This window comes from Rattus norvegicus, chromosome 7 (genome assembly GCF_021556685.1).
Source record: "Rattus norvegicus strain SHRSP/BbbUtx chromosome 7, alternate assembly SHRSP_T2T, whole genome shotgun sequence".
Taxonomy (NCBI): domain Eukaryota; kingdom Metazoa; phylum Chordata; class Mammalia; order Rodentia; family Muridae; genus Rattus; species Rattus norvegicus.
The window spans coordinates 102581162-102605461 of record NC_141540.1 but is presented as its reverse complement, the minus strand read 5'-3'; the positions used below and the strand labels follow the sequence as shown (position 1 = coordinate 102605461).

The following is a 24300-nucleotide window of genomic DNA, read 5'->3' as shown; positions in this document are numbered from 1 at the left end:
CATCCCATCCCATTCATCCCATCCCATCCCATCCAACCCATCCCATCCCATCCCATCCCATCCCCATCCATCCCATCCCATCCCCATCCCATCCCATCCCATCCCATCCCCATCCATCCCATCCCATCCCCATCCATCCCATCCCATCCCCATCCATCCCATCCCATCCATCCCATCCCATCCCCATCCATCCCATCCCCATCCATCCCATCCATCCCATCCCATCCCATCCATCCCTATCCATCCCATCCCATCCATCCCATCCCATCCCATCCCCATCCATCCCATCCCGTCCCATCCTGCTCTACCTCATCCCAACCCATGCATCCCAGCCCATCCTATCTAATCTCATTCCATCTTTCCTGTTCTATCCTGTGTAATTCATGTCTTCTAGACCATATTGACATCGAAATTAGAAAATATAAATAATATATTACATTCCCATATTCAATTCTTCTTAACTAGGGAGTTCTCAAAAATCTCTGGCCTAAGCTAGAAATGAGATCTTTTTGGTTGTCCACAAAATCTTTTATTTCTTTTCCAATTTGTTATGGTGACACCTCTATCTTGAGTCAGTTATAATAGGAGCAGCTGGTTGGTGAGTGTGCAGTGCATGACTTACATTTTCTTATTCAAACTATGATCTTCCCCTCTCTGAATAATGGCTTCCTGCAACTTTGCCAGACGTTTCCTGCAAATGGAAAAGGTGATCATTTCTTCCTCCTATCTACTTCCTTTTTGTATACCATCTGGATTCTGGTTATGTCTCATGTCTCATATTTAAAAGCTTAGAGAAAAGATGTGTGTGTGTGTGTGTGTGTGTGTGTGTGTGTGTGTGTGTGTGTGTGAGAGAGAGAGAGAGACAGAGACAGAGAGAGACAGAGAGAGAGACAGAGAGAGACAGAGAGACAGAGAGAGAGACAGAGATAGAGACAGAGATAGAGAGACAGAGAGAGAACCAGAGACAACAGAGACAGAAAGAGTAATATCTTGGAAGAATTTAAGGCAAGTAGTATAGTTATTATAGAGTTAACTTAGTTGACGATATCAAGACTGACCAGTGACTGTTCCTATGACCAACCAGGATTTTAGTAGCAAAAATATAGGGTGATGGGGACATATTTGTATTGCTCAACAGTGACACCTATTGACTCAGAAAGCACAGTCATCTTCCAAGTGAAGGAAGGAAGGAAGGTGTTAGGATTAAAAACAGCAAGACACAAGCAGACATCAAAGCAAATAATACATGGGAAAACAATCTACTCCCATGTGAACTGGTTTCCCTGCTGCCAGACTTGTTAACTTTAGCTGGAATAAAATCAATGTCAGCAGAATCAATGAATGCAAAGGTCTGCAGAATATTTAATCAACACTTAGAAACTAACAAGAGACTGATAAGTTTAGGGAAACTGAGGCTTATGTTATAGCAATGATTTTTATGAGGTATCATCCAGATCATCCAGTGACTGAGCCTGGACTCAGAGCCAAGTTTGCAGATCAAAATCCTGTGAATCACTTCAAGGAAATGATTCTTATTAAATTTTCTTTTACTTATAAAAATAGGATCATCATGGAAAGCTGCCTCCTTTCTTTTCTTCTATTCTCACCATCTTTCCTTCTTGAGCGCAAGCATATGTGTGTGTGTGTGTGTGTGTGTGTGTGTGTGTGTGTGTGTGTGTGTGCACGTGATTCGTTAACATAGGCAGTGGACTGGGTATTACTCACTAGTGTGAGTAAAATGTAGCCTGCACATGGAAAAGTCCATCAATGTTCAGAGAATCATTTCTGTAAGTTATTTACCCTGTTCACTGATTCAACTAATCCACAAGAGTTTGCTAGGGGATCATGGGAGAAGGTAAGATGCTTTTGGCCCAGAGAATTGGTAGAGACAGTAGTAGGTGAGTGAAATTCTCACTAAGTTTTGAATTAGTTCTTGAAAGGTCAGAGGAAAAATTCCAGTAGACTTTTATAAACTCAACAAAGTGACTATTTTGGAGAACAGTAGATGGTCTTACATATCTTTGTGTCTAACTGCATTCTGGGTTTAGTAAATGAACTTACAGAGATGGAAAGTTGGTAACATATCCAGAAGTATGTTTCTAAGGAATGTTGTTTATAGTATGAGCAATGGGACATCTATTGAGATTTTTGTCTTTTAACAATTAAGTATTCAGGAGGAAACTTGGGCTGAGGTTATACTTCTTTGACTAGAGTGCTTGTCTAGTGTGTATGAATCTGTGGGTCCTGTTCTCCAGAACTACACAGACTGGGGCACGGTGGTATGAGCTTGAAGTTCCAGCACTTCCAGTTCCTCCTCCAGTGGTGGAGGGAGGAGGACTAGACTTCTATACTAGAGAGCAAATTCAAGGTCTATGATAAGTGAGCTTTCATCTAAAAAATGACCAAGGACAAGTATACTTAAGAGAGAAAACACCCTGGCTATTTGGTAGATAAGAAACCATTTGGCAAGTTTTTATCTGGAGCTATAAAACCAAAATTACTTGTCAATCATAGAATTATTTTGGAAGAAGCATGGGACAGAGAAAGGGCAGAAGCTTTTAAGATACCAGAAATGAGGTTGCACAATTGTATTAGCAGTTAGCAGCCCTTTCTCCTTTTGTAGAGGACCCAAGTTTCATTCCCATCACCCATGCCTAGTGGTTCACAATCACTTGTAATTCTAGCTCCCAAGGACCTAGTAGCATCTTCTGTCTTCAATGGGCACTCACAAATGTAGCATGCTTCCAACTTTCATGCCAGACACCCATACATCTTTCTATATATTGTCTGAGCCAGAAATAACTTTGAGAATTGCACGGGCATGGTTGTACATACTTTTAAACTGAACACTTAGGATTAAGAGGAAAGAAAATCAGGCATCCAAGACTGACACTTTGGGCCACTTCAGTTCTCTCTCTCTCTCTCTCTCTCTCTCTCTCTCTCTCTCTCTCTACTCTCTCTCTCTCTCTCTCTCTCCTCTCTCTCTCTCTCTCTCCTCTCTCTCTCTCTCTCTCTCTTTCTCTCTCTCTCTCCATATAAATCCCAAATTAAAACGGAACTATGAGAAGGTGGGAAGACCTACTCATAAAAAGTGTCCAGAAATGCCAATCAGAACATTCCAAATGACTGAAGATAGGAATTACATGTCATCTTTCGCTGGTTGTCAGACTTATTTTTTTTCTTTTTTCTTTTTTTTTCGGAGCTGGGGACCGAACCCAGGGCCTTCCGCTAGCAAGCGCTCTACCACTGAGCTAAATCCCCAACCCTGGTTGTCAGACTTATAAGCAACCCCTTTCCTTTCTCTGATTTCAATTCAGATGTCCACATCATCTTCCAACTGGGCCATGGTTGTAATGAATAGCCAGCACTGAGTGCCTTTTCTCTAGCTTTAGCCTTCCTCTAACCTGTTTTCTGTCCTGATAGCTCTCATTCATTTGTTGTGGAGTGTGTACCACCTACCCTGCTTCTTTTTTTTCAATTCGTGGAAATGAATCAGATCTGTGATGGCGTCATTCAAAGGAGAAAGCTAATTAAAAAGGTCCCCTTTCCTTCCTTTTAGAGACCTTGCAGTAGTTTCCCCTTTTCGGAGACACAAGCCAGGAAGGAAGTTCTTCAGCACATCTGTGAATAGTGGTGCTGGCTCCAGTCTGGAGGAAGTTGAGTGATGAGCATTCCTGGTTAAGAGTGTAGGTCCCAGGAGATAATATTTCCAGCTGCTTTGTCTTTCCCAAGGTCAGGATGAACAAAATAATCCCAGGGTACTCCAAGCAGAAGACCTGAGATAAACAGGAACATTAAGAGGAGAGTCAGGGTGAGTGAGTTGCTACCTGGGTGGAAGGATAATCATGATAGTAAACACAAGTACTTGTGGAAATGTTATTTTCAGGAGCCTCTGTAAGTATTCATGAGTCCACCCATTTTCACACTCATGGCCCCAAAAGAACTCCCATTTCAAAGATAGTAGAGCTAAGGTATAAAAGACCAACCCAGTAGCTCAAGGTTATTGAATCAGTCACTGTCAGCACTAGAATCCAAACTTGCTTCCTTTGGTTGTGACAAATGTCCTTCACTCACTTTATGGCTGATCTACTCTTGTCCATCAGGACGTGGATATGCAAATAACTATAATTCAGCTCGAATGGGCAAGCAGGAAGTAAACTTCGGCCAAACAGGAGTATGAATATAGTGGGGATCCAAAGAAAACAGAAGAAAATTTGAATTACTAGCATTTTAAAATTGGAGCAATTTGCATAAAAGTACATCCTATTTTCATTTATTTTTAAGGAGGTTTGGGAAAGTCTATACTTGATATTAGAAAGCAATAATTGGATGAAGGCGAGTCAAAACTACATTCTTATGACTGAACCTTGCTGCCTTACTTGGCATCGGGTTTCACCCCACTCGGTTCCCTCCCCAACTGAATCAGTTGGCTTCGTGTTCCTCCTTATCTAATTCACTAACCTCATCATCTGATAAGCTATAGAAAGGTTGTGAGTTTGTGAGGCTTGTTCTGTAGTTAGACGACGCAGCTTTCAGTCTATAGTGAAGCTGTACTATATTATGTTTGAGCAGAAACTCCTAAATGTGTCAAAGCTCAGTAATCCTTTTTTAAAAAATAGTCAAGAGTAGGTGTTGTGGGGTGATGGCTCCATGGTAAGAGGGTAAGAGTTCAAGGCCTGAGTTCAGGTGCTAGGTTCACACACTAGCCAATAATGGCCACAAATTTCTTGAAGCCCAGAGCTGAGAATAGGACAAGGATGGGATTGCTGGAGTTCACTGGCCAGTCATTCTAGCTAAAAAAATAATGTGTTTCAGCTCAGAGTTCAAAGACACACCTGCCTCATGGGTACAAGGCAAAAAGCGATTCTACAATGGGACATTCACCATCCTTCTCTAGCCTTTGTGTATGTCCATAGGAACACACACACACACACACACACACTCACACACACACACACATACACGCGCGTGTGTACGCGTGTGCGTGCATGAGCATGCATGCATGCAAACACACCACAAATAAAAGGACTAATATTGTAGCTAATTTGTCTATGTACTGGGTAGAATGAATGCTTCTCCCTCTCCTGTCTGTCTATGGCTGTTGATAGCCATGTTAAGGAAAGTTGATTGGTGATCTTGAAAGCAAAAGACCACCATGATCTCTTGACAATCAAATGATGATAGTTTGTAAAGCACTTTATGTTTCAAAGTTGCATTTACCTCTAATGCCTTACTAACTGCTCAGAAAAGCTGTCAATGATGGTACACAGTATTAGATGTATGCATGGACCACTGCTTTCTATAAAATTGGAAACTTATATCAAATTTAATAATTTATCTACTGTTACCCAATCATGTAACTTCTGACTTACTATGAGACTCTAAATCTGAATCACCTTGGGCAGTCTTTTCTTCCAAATCATTGTGATGTTTTGTTCTAAGTTGTTTCAGCTGTAGATGCCAAAGTTCTCTATTGAGTCATCATTTGACATTGGGTTTTCAGAGTCTCAGAAGGAAACTTGAACATCATTGCAGTGGACTCAGAAATGCTCTAGGCAGTGAACCGCAGGCTCTGGCCCTTATACTATCTTCTGCCATTGACTCTAGCTAAAAGCCTCAACTCCTTTACTCCTACAATAGAGGTAAAGTTACCTGCTAAACCCACTTCACTAGGTTGCTATGAAACAACTGAGAAATCATAGATACCATAATGTCACTAAGTTAATGTTAGGGTATGGGTATCTTAGCCTCTTATTTAAATACTAAACCTCCTTCCTGCTTAAATGAAAAGTTCTTATGTATTTCAGGCTGGCTTCAAACTTATTCCAGAGGTGAGGTTGACCTCTACTTCTAATCTTTACCATCTCCACTTCCCGAGGGCTGAGATTATGGGTACATACCAGCATGTCTGTTTTTATGTGCTGTTAGGTAGGGACCCAGGGTTTCATACATGTTACATATCTAGCAAGATTACATTTTCTAAGTAAGTGTTGGGATGTTTTTCTCTATTCATGCAGAGGTGTATAAACTATTTTTACCAGGCCATATTGATCACCAGGAAGTTTCACATAGGGTAACAGAAAAAGGGAATTGGTTGTGTTAAAGAATTGCTGGGAAAAACAAATTAAGACTGTTGTTAAAATTGAATCATCTTTTTTCATATGGGTATCCATGCATGAAATTTCATGGACTGCATATCAATAACAAGTTAGACACTCGAAATGTATGTAAGAAATACTCAAGTTAATAAAAAAAATAAAAAAATAACAAGTTAGAAGTCCAGACTGTCATGGCAAAAAATTAACGATGAGATAAAGGAACCCTGAGTTTGGAGGAGGAAGATGTGGCCCTAAAGTTGAACAGGTCTTTAGAAACTGTATCTGAAAAGGGTGAGTTTACTTTTCTGGTCTTCATTGTATTATAAGGATGAGAACAGGTTTTGGAGGTAATGTCTCTAGTAGAAGCTGCGCCTCTCATGACCTCTCCTACTCAAAAGTTTTTATGAGCGGTTTAAACCAATACCGCCTTTCTCCCTCTTTCTCTCTCCATTCTTCTGCCCCTTTAATGATTCATGTAAGCTGAGTTTATTCTTCTTCCCCTCAGCCTAAGTCATCCTGACCACATGAGGACATTTCTTCCCTTTATGCTGAAAATTCCCAATAAGTAAATGTAGGGTCTTAACAGCAAGATTTACATAGTGTTACATGGTTTCTGCCTTGGGAGTTAATGTGACAGGAAGTGTTTGAATGAGCTGGGCTGTCCTTACAGAGAGGCTCAGACTGGATCCAAGAAGGAAAAAAAAAAGATGTGGTCAAACTAAACAAACAAACGGCTCACTGAAGAATGGGAAAGAAAAAAAAAAACTGGCTGCTTGTTCTTTTTCTAGCTAATGAATTGAATTGATACAGGAACTTCATCGTGTTCTCAGGGAAATCCTGTTGGCTGGGTCTCACTCCTCAGAACTACTAAATTTAGGTCACAGCTCAGTGGAGAACAATTACAGATCCTTAATAAAAGATAATTTACCCAGTGACAGCCAGCAAGACAGCTGGGCAGGCGTTCTTATTTTCTTGTTAATGTTGTGGGGGCTGGGGACCCTGAGTAGGGAAGCGTGTTGACAGAAGGTTATGTTCTGACCTTGCACATCCGTTGGCTGATCTGCACTGTGGTGTGTGCTGCCCCAAGCGATCATAGTGACTGGAAGCTACACTCCATGGTTTTCTCTTCTCTTAGCCTCCCCCTTTAGTTATTAATTTAGTTTTATAGTTTATAGTCAGAGTCTCATGTAGATCAGGCTGGCATTAAATTTTCTCCATATCCTTGAAATTCTGATCTTACTTCTACTCCCAAAGTTCTGAGATTTTAGGCGTGTACCTCCAGATCCATTTTATGCAGTGCTAGAGACCAAGTCAGAGTTTCCTGCCTGTCATACACAGTTTTCTGCATCAAACGCTAATGAAAAGAAGCTGAGAAAGGACGGGGATAGTACAGGAAGATGAAAGTCAGGAGGCAAATTGTGCCTGCTTTTGAGCTCCGGACACTTACCTGCCTAACTTCTTCGGTGCACTGCCTTTGCTCTTAAACCATGCTGAATCTCCCTAACGCGGTTACATATTTCACTGTCTCTGTCCTTTTCGATAGTCCATTGCTGATTTGAAATTTAGGCTATTTGTCATCTTCTTTTGAAACTTTTCTATCACCCTTTTAAGACATGATGTGTTGTCTTGCCTTGATGGTTTTCATTAGAACGCTACTGATCAAGAAGAGCCTATGCCATTATGTTCTTGGTATCTCGGCATAACTTAACTGCGTTGAAGTGTTAGTCCTAATGACTTTTTTTTCTGAACAAAATAGGCTTTTCCCACATGATATTCTTTAAATGTTACCTGACTATTTCTCATTTTTGATAGTGCTCTGGGAATTTTGTGCAATAGATTTTGATCATTGTCATGTCTGTACTACAAACTCTTCTCAGATCTACTTTCCACTCCTTACCCACCCAACGTTGTATCTGTCTTTTGAAAAACCAAAGTATATACACTGTGCTGCTCATGTACTCTTGGATATGTGGCCTTCCACTGTAGTTATACCCTTAAAAACGTGACTTTTCCTCTCCCAGTAGCTTTCAGTCACCGAGAACTCTTTAGGTAGGGAGGACTCCGTGCTTACCTCCCCTCTCCATACTGTGATTTTGTCGGACATGTGCTTGTGTAGATCTTGCATGTGCTATCATAGCTACTGTGTGTTTTATATGGTCATCTACTCTGCTGTAGCCAGAAAACACTTTACTCACTGTTCCCTCATCCACCAGCTGTATCACTTACGGTTTACCACCTCTGCCCATCCAATGGTCCCTGGACCTCAGGAAGAGGGATGTAACATAGATGTTTTATTTTGGGCTGAACATAGCAACCTTCTCTCTTTTGATGAGTTATTGTCTTTGTAATAAACCCACGAGGGTTTCAAGTGAATTTGTCCCTCTGAAAGAGATATGAAGCTCTCATTCCTCCTTCTACAATCCTGGAATTTCTTGCCATTTGTTTCCTGAAAGCCTAAGGAAAACTCCATCTTTAGTTTGGGATTCAAACTTTTCACTACTGTGTGCATCCTCTCGAGGAAGCCTGGATGTGCTGTTCTACTCACAATCACACCATTGTAGTCTTCCTTATGAGAGTCCGATTTGGATGTGCATGGGTTTTCAGACTTACTCTTCTTTTTTCATGTTTACAGACAGTTTTGGATAGTATTTGTAAACATTAATCTTTTTTAAAAAAATCTCATTTCCTTGTCCCTTGCTTATTATACATGCAATGAAGCTACCTCTGTCCTCCTTTTCAGAGAACTCAGTGGCTGCTTCTAACAAGGTTCTGACTCTCCAGTGTTTTCAAGAATTGTCACTTTTGACTCTGAGCCCTTTAAAAGTAGGAACTAAGGATTACTGAGTAGCCTATCCAGGGGCTCTAGACAAACATTTGCAACAAATATGTTTTTAATGAACTAATATATGTAAATGAGTGAGCTGTGAAAATATAAGCAGAGGAAGTAAGACAAGTGAAATTAACTTTACAGTTTTCACCTTATCCCAGTCACAATGCCCAAGATTAAAAACATAACTGACAACAAATGGAGAAGTTGATGTGTGGAAAAGGAACCTTTATCCTCTGTTTATAGTACTGCAAACAGGAGTGATCATGCTAAAACTTAATGTCGAGAGTCCCCCAAATGCTAAACATATATACTATATGACCTACACATACCCCTCCTTGTTATATCAAAGGACTCGATATTCTACTACAAAGATACTTCCTCAACCATACTCACAGCCACTTTATTTACAGAGATAGGAATGAAAGCAGCCTAGAGGTCAATCAACCAATAGATGAACAATGAAAATGTGTTACATATAAAAATGGAATTACATTCAAGTAAAAAATAAAATTAAAATTATATGCAATGGATAGAAGCTGGAAATATTATACTGAGTGAGCAACCCAGACCTCAAAAAGACAAATGTCACATGTTCTTTCCAATCTGTGGAACCTAGCTTCGAGTCTTCAGGTTTGAGTGTATAACCTGGAATAACTGCATAAGACAACAAAATCCAAAGGGACCACTTTAAAAGGAGGGGCACTAGAAAGGGAGACAGCAGGACACAGGTGCTAAAGGAGGGAGGTAAAAATGGGGCAGGGGCTTAATTAAGAAAGGTAATTCAGAGTGAGAGAGTCAAATAGATAATAGTAAGGGTGCTGGGAAAAGCTATGAGTAAACTTATTGTGTTGCCCACAAGAGTGGGATAACACCGCCACACACAAGAATCCACAGACTAACTAACAAATGCCCCGGTGCCAAATAGTCAATAATTACCTTCAAGCTGTTGGGCAGATGAACCCAACAGATACCCAAAACAATATAGGATACCTCAATTGTTCTTGGTTAAATGCCAGAGCATGAAGGTAAGATCATATGGCTAAAGATACTTACCATATGCTTTAGTCACAGGACTTCAAGAAATCAAGCTAGTATTGATCTGGAAGATTCCCTCCTCAGGCTTAACTACCAAACTGTTGGAAGGTAATATAAGATAGTATGTAGGGTGACAAATGATTACATTTATCAATAGATCTAAGTAGTTGTAAAGATTGAGAACCACACAAGGTGATTCCAGCAAGGTATATCCATTGGTCCCACTGTGGGGGCAAGCAAGAGTTGTCTATTTGAACCTAAAGTTTGATCATTGAAGAGCATGTGTGCCTGGTACTGTAAAACTGTGTGAGGACACATGATTTGAGAAAGGGACCAATTATTTCGATATTACTAAATTAATATAGTCTCTAATTCCTTCTAAATACTCATCTTTGTACCCCAAAATAAGTCAATCACTCACGTTTAATCAAAGAAGTTTCTCTTTGCAGCATACTCTTAGAGAGACTCACAATTGATCAAAATATAGAAAGAAATGACTACGGGTCCCAGTAGACATTTGAAAGAAAACTGCTACAATTAAGGATCAAGGAGCATCACAGTAGAGAGGGTGGAAAGATTTTAAAAGCCAGAATATTGGGACTATTGCTTAATGATTGTTTCTTATGAATGGAACAAGATGTTGCCCCCAAGTGAACTCTCAATAGTATAGTTGTTCACTAAGATCTGAAAAGACCACACCAATTGACTGGCATACATAGATAAAGGCTTACAGATAGTCAGTGGTTACTGAGGAAGAAAGGAAACATAGGAAACATATTTTGGTGTTTTGTTTTCCCTCTCTCTCTCTCTCTCTCTCTCTCTCTCTCTCTCTCTCTCTCCCTCTCTCTTTCTTTCTTTTTTCTTTTCTTTCTTTTTGAACCGTGAAACTCCAATCCTAAGGGTCAACCCTAAACATATGCAAATAAAAGCAGCACTAACTGGACTAGAAAAGTTGCAAACATACACACACACACTCACACACACACACACACACATACACACACACATGAGAGGGCGAAGGGGGGAGGATGGAGGAGGATAAAGAAGAAATTATGAAATCAAGCAGGAGAAGTGAGGGGAACATGAGAGAAGGTGGGTAGAGAAGATGGGTGTGATGTAAACAGTTTAAATATTCACATATGAAATCCTTAAGTTATGAAAATAAAATAAGAATACATGCTCAGAAACCAAGATCACAACTCAAAACTGTTATAGAAACCATGGAGAAACACTCAGATATAAGGTTTAAAGAACCTAGAACTCTTTGTATGTTTAAGAGGTTAAAAGTATATTATATAAGTTTAGTAAGACTGGGGAGGAAAAGTAAAAGAATATGGAATTTTATCTACCTATGCCTTATACAATCCTGCAATACATTGGAAAATTTTCTGGAATATCATGTTTAGTCCTGAACCTAGCAGTATGTACTAAAATCACACTTTAGTGTAAATTCTTCTACCTCATAAGTTTTAGTATAAATTTGGTATGAGATTTGGTAAGCGTTATTTTGCAGGTCAAATGAGATAAAAATATGGAAACACAAATCTCTTGGTTTATATTGAAAATATTGAGCATATTTTCTTCTCCTTAGAACTATCCCAAGCTGAGAATGTGGGCATTAAAGAAAACTGCAGGAAATGATTAATGGTTTAGTTTATATAGAGAAATAGTTCTAGAACAAATATGGCCAGACCCCTTTGTGAGGTAGAAGCATTGCTTGAATTTGAAAAAGCCATTGAGAAAATCTTAAGGTAAAAACAAAGGAAAAAATCAATTTTAGGAAAAAATAATATTTTCAAAAAATAGCCATAACTGATCACTGGTTCCTAAATAGTTCCATGAAATCTGTCATGCAAGATCCCTTGTTCTCACTGGCACCATCTCCAATGATGCATATAAAGGCATGAAGTCTATTTTAGAGTTAATAGCCCTTTTAATGTGTATTTTAATACATAATTTTGTAGAAAGACTTTCTTTTCAGGTTACTTAAATGACACTTAATTCTAACCATACATAAAATGAAGACAAGCCAAAATAGTTATAGTAGCCACTAGAAAAATGGTTAAAATTTTATATGTATATTTTCAGATTTTCCCATAATTTGTTTTTCCACAATTGGAGCAAACTATAATATTGCATTGAAATGTGCCTTTGTTCCCTTAAGACAGCATGAATACTATTCTGTGCTATAAAAATTATCTACTAGACATAAGAAGAGAATAAGAAGAATATATATATATATATATACATATATATATGTATATATGTAGTCCTTTTACAACATAGGACAACAGGAAGTAAGGACTTTGCTTCTCCTAGAGGAAGTAAACAAATGAGCTAATGCCCAAACCCTCATTCTGACTTTGTGCCTAGAGGCAATATGATTGGTTAGGTCAAGGTAGAGCTCTGGTCAGCATGCTGTGTTTCTGTGTTTCTGGGGAAATATAGGTAGTCAAATTTGTAGAGGAAAACATCAGAAAGGTGAATCCTAGGAGTTGTCATGGTGCCTTATTGAAATCCACAAAGAACATTCTATCTTCAGAGGGAATAAGGTTTGCATGAAGCCGGAGGAGACACATCTTTGTGGAAAGAAGAGTGATGTGGGAACCCTGGGCTGCAAAGTAAGCCAACCTCACACGTAGCTGGAAGACTGGCTGAGTCCTTGGCAGGCAGCATCAGGACCGTTTTGAACAGTCAAGGATCATGTTGTGGATGGCAGAAAGATTGATTACACCTTGAAGTTAAGGAAGCTCCCCCTGGAATAATCATAATGAAGCTTAAAAAATAAGCTTAGAAAAGGACATATGGCTCCACCACCCTCCTTGTGTGACACTGAGCATATTAATAAACTTCCCAAGGCTCCGTTTCTTTATATGCAACATTGGATTAATAATCAATTCAGCCTAGGCACACAAAATGTTGGCGCTCTCCTTCCCTCTTTGTTAAACTGAGAAAGAAGTTGTATAGACTTCTTGAGGCTACTTTTATATTTTAGAAATTCTTGTGAAATGCTATGGGATTTGAAATGGGCTATCTGTCTTGGTCTTGCCCCAAGTCCTCTGTATGGCAGAAAGATACTGATGGATACTATAGCTGCTCATGCAAGATAACCCACAAGCCCAGATATGCAGAATTTCATAGTTCCAACAGTAATCACATATAGCTTAAAGTCTCTAGGAAGGAGTCCAACTGATCAACACAGGGCCTTGACATCAAAGACCTTTTAGACTTCTTTTGCTTTAGTTGTAGAAAGCAGTAGATATTGGGGCCATGGAAGACTGCTACCCAGGGAGATCATGAGTTTGCTTGTTTGATGAAAACTACATTAGAAAAACACTAAACAAAACTCCTCTGCAGAGAAAGTGATTGGGTCACTGTAGCCACAGACTGGGCAAATGCTGAACAAGAACTCAAGGTGGGGGAGAGGACAGCAGTGTTTCTGGTTCTAAGAAACAAACTCTACCTTTGATACAAGTAGTATAGTGTTAAATGTCTACATTTTATGTAAGACAGTAGAGAGGGAAGAATGCAAATCACTTGAGGATGATCCTTAGAAACATGACCTGGGAAAAGAGCAGTAAGTAAAGTCTTGCCTTGAAAACAAGAAAACCCAGAACCCACATAAAATAAGTTGACTGTGACCAATGTTCTTGGAATCCTAGTACTGGGGAGGAGGACATAGTCTTGCTGTCCAACCAAAGAAGTCTACCTACCAAAGAGCTATTTCCTAGAGTGATCTTTCAAGATGGATACAGGAAATACCAGGGTGATGCATCTCTCACCTCCCTATCCAATAATTGTAGTGAAAAATGGGCCTCATGGCTGAGATAGTCCTACATTTAGCAGTGACCAATGGCTTTGTAAGACTGGCAATGTAAAGTAATATTTAGTGCCTGTTTTGTTCCCAGAAATTAATCTCCATTGTCAAGTGAAAACTGTAACGATGTCCACATCACTGAAAATAACCACAGCCACACCAAATAAACACAGTAGCTTCCTTTCTCATGAATGTTTCTTAAATGAAGTAAATATCATCTTTGAAAAGAGCGTTTTAGGCATGTGATAGTGAGGTTATACAGAGCTTAGGGGCTGTAACTGAGGCTGGAATTAGAATGTACTTTTCTTCTGGTGACAAGAACATATTGGTTCCATATTAAAATAAGCAAGCATCCTATAAATTCAAAATAAAACCCCTTCCTACAACCCAAAGTTTGTCCTCAGTCAAACTGAGAGACTCAAAATATGCCTTTGGAATAGACACATATAACATTTACCTATTCATACAGTTGTTTCTGGAACTTTTCCCCCAGTGTTATGTGTTCCATTTCCTAGTGGTAGAAATAAAAAGAAGATCCTGAATTCCAAGAGCCTTGATGCTGGGTTTAGTTCTGCTCTCAATATCCTGTATGATCTTTACAAATTTATTTCATCTTTCCAGAAATTTCTTTGTAACCTATAGAAATTGTTTAGAATGGGTATGAGAAATAGAGTCATATTAGTACCAGCTACAAAATATGAAACTCCATTTTAAAAACAGTAGTGCCAGATTAAAAGATCTGTGATGCTGTCTTGGGCATAAAGAGCTCTGTGTTCTATGAGAAAAAAAACTTGATATTTCCCCAATCTACTGATTTCATTGAAGTAGAAATGGAAGAATCGCTTTTCTTTCATCTTCAGGAAGGTGTAGAATGTGAAGAAGATATTTTCTACTACTCAAGACAGGATAGAGCCAGTGTTCTAGTTAGTGGAGAGGTACCATTCTACCCAAGAAAGCATAATTTCCCACCCTTTAAAATATAGGGTTGAGCACTAAAATGCTCAGAATATAGAGCCTGTAGGAAAATCAGCGTTCTATACAAATCTAGAAATGTTTTTCCTTTATTTTAAAAAGTAATACACTACAATATATTTTTGCAACCATTCCAGTCTCATCTTATCTGTGTAATTAAGAAGAAGGTAAGCTGGCAGCTGATGGGACAGTATCGCTTTACTTCATACACATGTACTGAGAAGCTCCTTTGCTATGATTATGAGTGACAGTAGATAAAATAAACACAACTCCATTCTAGCCTTTGTGGGATTTACCAATGTGTTTCAGCAGCTGAGTGCCCATCAGACACATGTGCTTCCCTACAGCAGATGTCTCATTCCTGACAACTGCCTACCAGTAATGGTGAATTTACTTAACCTCTCGGATATTCACACAGAACTACAAGTTATGTTATTACAATGGTATAAACGGAGGGTTGGAAGCCATTTCTGGGGTTAATAGTCTACGGAACACAATTTGTCCATGTTTTCATGTTCCTCATTTATATGATGTGTACAGTCTCCCAAAGCTTCAATTGTGACAACTTTAGTCAAATGTGAACACATAGCAGCTGAGTACTAATGTCTGCATACAATGGCTAACATTAGTAAAATATCCTCTTATATATAATATAAAATTGTGCACACAATATTCAAATGTACGTATTTATGTATCACACATATTTTTATGTATGTAGGTATATAAAACTATATTAAGCTCTGAGATTCTAGCACTTATTAGTTATTAATTTATGCTTCAATTTTTTAAAGATGTCCTCTGCCATATGATGGGCAAAGAGATAAATCAGAACACATAGTGGTACACATGCATGGCCCATGTGTGTAGAGGCCTGAAAAGTTAGATGTGGGATCCCCTTGATCTAGGTTACAGATGGGCCACATGGCATAGGTGCTAGAAATCAAACTGAGTTCTTCTGGAAGGGAAATACATGCTTTTAATCACTGAAGCATCTCCCTCACTCCAAAAAGATCTATCTTATTGAAATAGTTGTAAGTAATCGAATAAATTAATAAAAACCCTATAAAACCAGTACACTATTCTTAAGTATGCACAGTGCCACTCCATATACAGTGTGGTTTTTTTCAGCCTCCTCCCATGCAAAAAAGGAGCCCCGTTGTTCAGAATGATTCCTACAAAGGCATGCTGCACCTTTTGAAACCTGACCCTTACCTTCCCACTGTATCAGGAATAAGGTAACCATTTAATTGGACAATGCTTTAAAATTAGGAAGTTATTTTGGGTTGTTCTTTACTGACTTCAGGTAACTTAAGGAGAAAAGCCAGTGCCTGTTGATAAATGAAAGCTCATAATGTTTAGAGAAAATAGTCTCCTTGAAACTTCCTATTTCGTAAAAACGACTTTGCATTGCTGAGCACTATCTCTGTCCTGGGAACTTTAAATTCCTTTTATGGATCCTAAGCCATGAAGGTAGGAAGAAAGCTTTCCTCAGGATCCAGCAACACTGGGTTGGACACACTTTTTTCAGTTCTCCCCTGCCCAGTGTTCTTTCTCATACTCTTTGATGCAGCTCAGTCCAAGGCAGACCATGTGTCTTTAAACTAGAATGTTTCTCAATGGTCACAATGTGTTCTTCATGGGGTTGCTGAAGGGGAAGCACTGCCTTGCAGCTGCCCCTTTCCCCACAGGCTTATCTAGTGGTTCCTGGGAGGTGAAGGACACTGCTCTTGTACTTGTCATTGCCAATTCACTAACCCTTGGTGGCTGTAATTTCTCCCCTTGGGGCCAAGGAGGGCGAGCATTGCTTAAGAACAGGGGTTATTTGAGGCAAACCTCAAAGAAGGTATCTCCCCCACCCTGATTCTTCTCTCTCAATAACTGCCTTTTAATTAATATCACTTATTGTTTCTAATTTTTCATATTTCAAGTATTTTTATTGAAACTCTAATGTACACTTTGGCTTGTGCTATATACTGGACATATAAAAACAAGTAAGATGTTTACCTTTTGCAGATACAGTCATATAAACATATAAGCATAGCATGGTACATTGAAATCCATTGAATTGGAGAATATAAGCCATCAGTTAAGAGAAGTAATCAGCCTATGTTGACAGCAAGGATGAGAGAATTTTTAACTATTTTTGAAAAAACAGAAAAGGTAAAGCTAGCTTTTGAAGAATAAACAAAAACACTGTGTGCTCAATTCCCGTCTAAATGGTGGAATTTTTTCTAGTTTGGATTTATACAAGTTTTGTGTATGCTGTCAAAACCTCTGTATGCTAAAATTATAGCTACTTTGTGGTGTTTAGAAGATATTGTCTTGGAGTTATCCAACATGTCTGGCTCCTGTACACATTTTACCCCTTTTCTGTTATGATCTATAAGCTTTGATGGTGAGATATATATGCAAAATGTTACCTGTGGGACTTAGAAATCTACAGTTTTGTATTCTTTGCATCAGGTCTCTATGTGCGTCATCATTTACTGCAAATAGAAGCTTCTTAGAGGAGTGGCATGAGATGAAATGGCCTATAGATTTAATGATAAATTCTTAAAAACCATGTGCATTTAGTGACACATCTATCTAGCTGTATGTTATTGGCTGTACAATGGTGCCACCCAAAACACACTCTGTGAAACTCAAACTCTCAAAAGAAAACAAAAAAAAATCCAAGTAAACAAACAAAAAGCCTTAGAGCACATTATAAGGTCAGGTTGAGTAAGAGGCAGTAAAATAGGTCTATCTGGAAATAATGTGTTCTATATTAGCAGGGTACTTTCTGGAAATTGAGAAATTTCTTATGGTTGGGCAGTAGGCTGGGAGACAGAAAGAATAGGATTGGAACTGAAGAGATAAGTAGCAGAGGGGCTGAGGAGAGTTCTTTGCTCTCTGTTGAAGGTTTTGCAGTATCTCTTGTCCTTCTGACAGGAGTACCAACAAATGATTTGAATCAGGGCTGTGATAGCCAACAGACAATGAGTTCATATTAATCAAATGGCACTATGAGATAATTTTGTTCTAGGCGATCATTCTGCTGAGTTTGAGGATTTACGATATAACGGAGATGATTCTGGGCATACTGTTAGAAAGTCAGGCAGGAACATGAAAAATTAGGGACTTAGATTAGATTAAGGTGAATTCAACGGAGAGGAGAAAAGCATGCTGAGAGGTGTCAGTGAGAAAACTGGAAGGAAGTGTGGTCAGATACCAATTACTGTAGAGGCATAAGGTTTAGAAATTGAAATAGAAGTGTGCATGGTAAGCCACCTACAATGATAGGGATTCTAGGCTTTGAGAGGGAATTAGGGAATTGAGGATGGATGCATAGATTCAGAAGCCACCAGTATATGGAGTATGCTATTTTTAAAGTGCAGACTTTATTTTGCAGAGAAAGCAGCAATGTCTGGGATGCAACCATTTAGGGGTAAAGAAAGGAAGCAGCCAGTGGATGACTTCTTAGTGTATGTAAGAAAAACTAGAAGAGAATGCTTTACTAAGGCAAGGGGAAAACATCCTTTTTGAGAGTTAAAAGTCATCAGAGCCGTGGGGAGGAAGATAAGGAGGGAAAAGGATCAATTGCTCTGCCAGTTAGTGGGTCATTAGGGACTCTGAAAGAGCCATCCCCAAGGAATGATGAGGCCCATAGCCAGAGAGCAGTGGGTTGGAGGGTAAAAGAAAGTTGAGCAAGGGGAGAGAGAGGAGGCAACTACTGAGTTTCAAGGAGCTGGCTAGAGAGAGGGTGAGCGATGCTCTTAAAGGTTGCAAGGCTCCACAGTGGTTTAACTTTGACTGTATTTCAAGCAGCCCAACTCAATAAAATTCTTCTTTGGACTTTAGTTTACTGACTTCATTTATGTATTTAAGGAAAGCATATAGAGGAATGCATAGCTTCAGTCATAGCCACTCAGGAGGCAAGAAGTTTCACGTAATCTCAAGAGCTCAAGACCTGTGTGAACAATAGAATAAGATCTTGTCTCAGCAACAGCAGTCCATTTAAATTGATTAAAGAAGATACATGTTATTTTGCTATGCTTAAATAACAATTATTTGAAGGAGTAATTACTTAATCATATTTGAATACAATATGTTATTATATATAATTCCACAGTAAATTTTATTTATTAAAAATTATATTTTCACTTGCTGGACTCCAGATGGCTTGGAGTTAGGTAGATTATATATCTTATTCTCCAAGGCAAGTTATACATGATAGTAAAGAACTGTAAAGGTTCTGAGCTTTTGTTCTAATGGTGGGGTAACAAATTAGTCTGTTGCTGTTTCACAAGCAATTGCTGAAGGTAATGGACTTTTAAGTGGAGAAACAAACCCTGGATGATTGTTTACACTATATACAGTGATTAGAGAAGCATCATTTTCTCAAGTGGATTCCCACAGCCTCAGTTCCTAGAGTATGACATGAATAAGACCAGGTATATTATGAGAAGTATCACAGTAAACACATCCTGGATTTAGCAAAAACCTAATCTTTCACAATGGACAGAGAGATGTAAACCACAGTGGGTCAATTTTGCCTTTCTCAGAATAGGACTACTATCTATGGCTTTAAAAGATAAATTTCTGTACAAACATTGGAAAGCCAGTCCAGAACAAAGAGGAACCATACCCTAGTTTCCAAGGTATATGAAAATGAGGAGTCCTGGTAACATTGTCTTCTGATAGCATAGATTACAATTTGTCTGGCTAATATTCATTTTCTTCGACTTAATAACAAAATTGCAATATTGAGCTGAAAACGTGGTTTCTTAAAGTTTGCACAATAGCCAGGGCTCTAGAAGTCTTCCTGAAACTAGAGCTGAATAGCAAAAGGAGAGACCAGATTGCCAGGATTCTGGCTCTCTAATGATACTGGCACTACTCTAGCAACTATGATTTACCTACCACAGGATTTCATGTATTTAGATATACCTTCATGTGTTAATGGCAACATATTTGGTTCTGTTAATACAAACTGTGCACACATACTTACTGTTAGCATTAGAATATAGTTTCTAATATAGATAAAGAGGAAGCTCCTCAAAGAGAAGAAATATAATCTTGAGTTTGCCATTAACTTACTGTGCTAGTTTGTACACATTGACATATTTCTCTGCTATATGCTATGAATTTCCTACCTTTGAAAGTGTAGGAGTCTTGTCAGGGATGGGTGGAGGGACATAACTGGGTCAGGGATAAGGTTAGGGAGGGAAGCAGGAGGGATCAAGGGAGGACAGAGGGAGAGAGTATATAGAGAGAATTGAATTGGTGTGTGGGGTGCATATCTGATGATGAGCTAGAAACCTAGGAAAATGGAAACTCCAAGGAATCCATGAGGTCGAACAGAGCTAAGATTTCTAGCAATGGAGAAATATGGAGCAAGAAATGATGGTCACCTGTAACCAGAACAGACTTTCAATAAAGAACCAAGAACACCAACCCAGCCATAAAACTTTAGACCCACTAGTTCTCCTATCAATAATGACTCACCAATGACTGGCCCATCCTGAAACCCCTGTCACTATTAATGACATTCTGCTATACTTACAGACAGGAGTCTAGCATAAAATAACCTTCATCTGAAAAGTTTTATCCAGCAGGTGATGGAAACAGATTCAGAGACCCAAAGCCACACATTAGGCAGAGCTTGGGGAATTCTAAGGAATACGGGGACAAGGGAATGAAGAAGCCAGACATGTCAAGGACACCATAATTAATTTACCTGGGACCAGAGAGGCACATAGAGACTGAGTCATCAGCGAGCATACATGGGATGGACCTGGGCCCTCTGCATGAATGTAATAGTTGTGCAGCTGGGTCTTCATCTGGGAGTCCTAATACCAGCAACAGGGACTGTCTCGGACTCTGTTGCCCACATTGGGATACCTTTCAAACCCTAACTGGACTGCCCTGCATAGCCACAATAGAGGAAGATGCACCTAGTCCTACTGCACCTTGATGTGCCAAGGCTGGTTGATATTCATGGAAGGCTTTCCTTTCTTCTGAGTCTTTTCTGAGCCAAAGCAAAGATGGCATAGAGCTGAGGTGAGAGGGCATGACAGGGAGGCAAGGAGGAAGGGCAAGCTATGAATGCAAAATAAATAATTTTTAAAAAGGTTTAGGGATTTTTAGTTTATACACTTTAATTTTATTTATATGTAAATGTATATTTGCGTGTATTTTTGAGAGATGGTCTTGCTGTGTAGGACAGGTTGTGCTTGAACTCACAATCTTCTTCCTTCAAATTCTAGAGCTCTTGGATTACAAGAGTGGGCTAATACTTCCAGTTATTTAATATTTAAAAGTTAATTTGATCAGTAAATTATTTTTTCTTAAACCAAGTTTATAAACTGAAAAAACATTGAGAAGATGACTATATGTATGAACTATGAGGATAACATCCTGAGGTTATCACTTTTTCCTGCATTTCCAGACAACTTTAAGGTTGATAGGAAAGGGAGTTACAATCTCACAATAAGGCAAATATCTTGTCTTTCATAAGTTTTATATTTCTGGTGCTTATCACTCACAGTCTGGCACGTAGTACTTCCTGAAGGAAAATACCAATGGAATGAATGCCACATGACCTCATCTTAGAAAATAGGAGATTAGAAGAAGAAAGAGTTTAGGTATGGTATCCCTCACTTTGATCGTATCTAATAATTTCTTCCTCCACTACCTTAAAGAATGTTACACAAAAATGTTCATATAAAGCAAATCTAAGACGACCTAAAGTATGACAAATAAGAATGAAAAGAAACAACTTGAGTGTAATGGCTCCCAATTATTATTATTTTTCTTTGTTAAAGAGTGGTGGGTCATTTATTCATTGGGAGTTTAAATTATTGTCAGTTTAAATTATGCCCATGTTCGAGTGAATTGATATTGGATAATGAGGTCTCACTGAATAGCTACATATAATTTTGTCACTGAGCTAAAAATTTCCTATTGCCCTAACCTTTTCTGGTAAATTCTATTTTCTGGGCTCTTAATCACACTTTCTTCTTCTATGATATTGAATAAAATCGCCACATCTATTATAGGTTGACTTTTACTGGAACACCTTTTCTGTGTTCACCTTTTTATACATCATGCCATTGGTGAGTCTTGCATCAGAATTAGTCTTTGATAACATCCAAGGCAACTTTCCACTTCCTTAATAGGTGAATTGTCTCTAACTTTATATTAATCTGTGAGTCCATAAAGACACTACAGATACTAACTACCAAGCATATAAATACTTACTATCTACCAAGCCAAAGCACTGTTATTAAAAGGAATTTCATTATTTTCAATCTGAAAATTATTTTTCATTCAATATTATTTTCCATTAATAAATCCTGTTATCCATTTATGTACCTAGAATTTACTGTTTTCATATCTGTAACAGTTTGAAGGAAGCTCAGAAGAACTCATTCGTCTCCAGGGTCAATACCTTAAAAATAACAGAAATTATAATTCTGGTATTATAATTAACACAAAAATAAATGGACAGAATGCTACAAGGATACAAAAAATGTTCCAAGTACAATTGGATTCAGATACCTTGGAGGATAAACAACCAGGCAAGAAGATATGGTTAGACATGACTGCATGTTATAATCCTAGAATACAAATGCTATATTAGCATTTACAATGAAAGGAATGGAAAGTTGAATAGGATCATTTCATCTATGCTTTTGCCATGGTAAATGACAATAATTGATGTGATCTTTCCATATTCCAAGTACTGTGTTAGGTGCTGTAGCTAGAGTATAGTATCAGATAAATATGGCAGGGATTTATTGACTAGAGGAGGAGACAGATAGTTGAACTAATGATCAAAATCAATATGCTATGTTTTTCTGTTGATGTAATCTCACTTTATTTCTATTGGCTTATTTTTGATCATTAATTGTGCATGTCACTATAGAAAGAACCCAGTTTAAATAATAAAAATTAAATAGCCATGCTTGTCATGGTATGATGTAATTGTGAGATAAATAGAGACCGTATAGAGTATAATGTGAGTTTGGAAGAATATTAGCTCTTAACCCAGCTGATAATAAGCTCACATTATAGTTGACATATTTCTAGAATTTTCCAAATGAAAATGAGGTAATCATCATTTCAGATTTAAATATGATTATATACATATTGCATTTTTTTGGTTAATGCATGATTGTGTGGAGGAGCATGTCCCAGTGCATAAGTGGAGGCCAGAGGACAACTTGTTAGAGTCTGCCATTTCTTTCCCCAATGTGGGTCTTGGAGATTGAATTCCAGTATTCGGGCTTGGAAGCAGATTCTTTTACCCACTGAGCCATATTTTCTGTGCCCTTGGTGAGTGTTTGAACAACCCAATCCAAGCAAGCATCGATAACTAAGTTACACTGGAGTGGAAATAAAGATGCCAAATGGGAAATCTAGTTGTGTCCAGGAGGAGTCAGTTTTTCTTCTATATAATTAAGGAAGATACACAATCAATAGTGGGTGCCTTTGGAGAGGAAATAGTTTCAATTGATTTTCAAGATGAAATAGGTCTAGATACTGACCAGACTGCTGGAAGACTGTGTGGGCTGCAATCAAAGTGATTTCTGACTTAGGCTTTCTTGTAGATTTCTTAGGCTTTCTTATAGATTTCTTGTAGATTTTGAGATAGTCAAGCAAATATGTTTGTGCACATGTAGAAACACATAGATATTCACACAACAAGTAGAGCTGTTTTCCTCACTAAACAAATTTAAACATTCTCAAGAAAGTAAATGGACCTGTGAGCTTCAAAAATCAAAATGTAATTCAAGACTGATCAATCATTACAATACAAGGAGTGAAAAAAATTTCTCCTGGGTTTTTGAGGTTGAGAGAAAGGTTCCATCAGCCCAATATCCCAAAAACAAAAGAGGAAGAGACAGAGAATAGTTCTGTTCTCATTTATTCATTTGTTATTCTCAACATTCAGGATAAGAAAGAAGAATTACAGGTTCTGAGAAAGTGGTTAACATGACACCTGAATGACCAAGGACTGGCATAGAGGAGAAAAATTATATATATATATATATATATATATATATATATATATATATATAATGTATACATTTATATTTATGATACATTTATATATTAAATATATTGGGTAGAAATACAGAGATATAGATCATGTTTGGTCCTTGGTGTTTAATATATAGCAACCTGCTGCTACCAGAGTAATCCAAGGGTAGATATACCTGGTTAGGCTGTAAGGGATTTCCTTCAAATGTGATCTTACAATAGATGATGGGTCAATTAAATCACTAAATTGCAATGACTGTTATTCCTTCTGTTCATTTTCTACCCTATTTCTAGAGGCAAAAAATAAGTGTTGTTTGATATATGAAGTTACTTGAAAAATAGGAGATTCCAGATAGAAAGACCAGAACAAATTCAGGTATCACATTGTTCATAAAAATATATAATAGACATTTCCATCACTGTCAGAAATCATATTACTATTCCAAGAACTGTATTTCAAAGGAATAAACATAAAGCAACATGAATAGCTACACAAAGAAGAAGACCATTGTAGACAACAA

At 38.2% G+C, this 24300-nt stretch overlaps 1 protein-coding gene across 1 annotated transcript in view; it reads right to left on the bottom strand.

The window, feature by feature from the left end:
• Positions 1–3027: 3027 nt before the first annotated feature.
• LOC120093668 (uncharacterized) overlaps positions 3028–24300 on the bottom strand; it is a 186677-nt gene continuing 165404 nt past the window's right edge. The window contains exon 3 of the mRNA XM_087559361.1: positions 3028–3776. Within this exon, the coding sequence (XP_087415487.1) occupies positions 3531–3776 (246 nt within the window). The 3' untranslated portion in view covers positions 3028–3530. The remainder of the gene's footprint in view (positions 3777–24300) is intronic.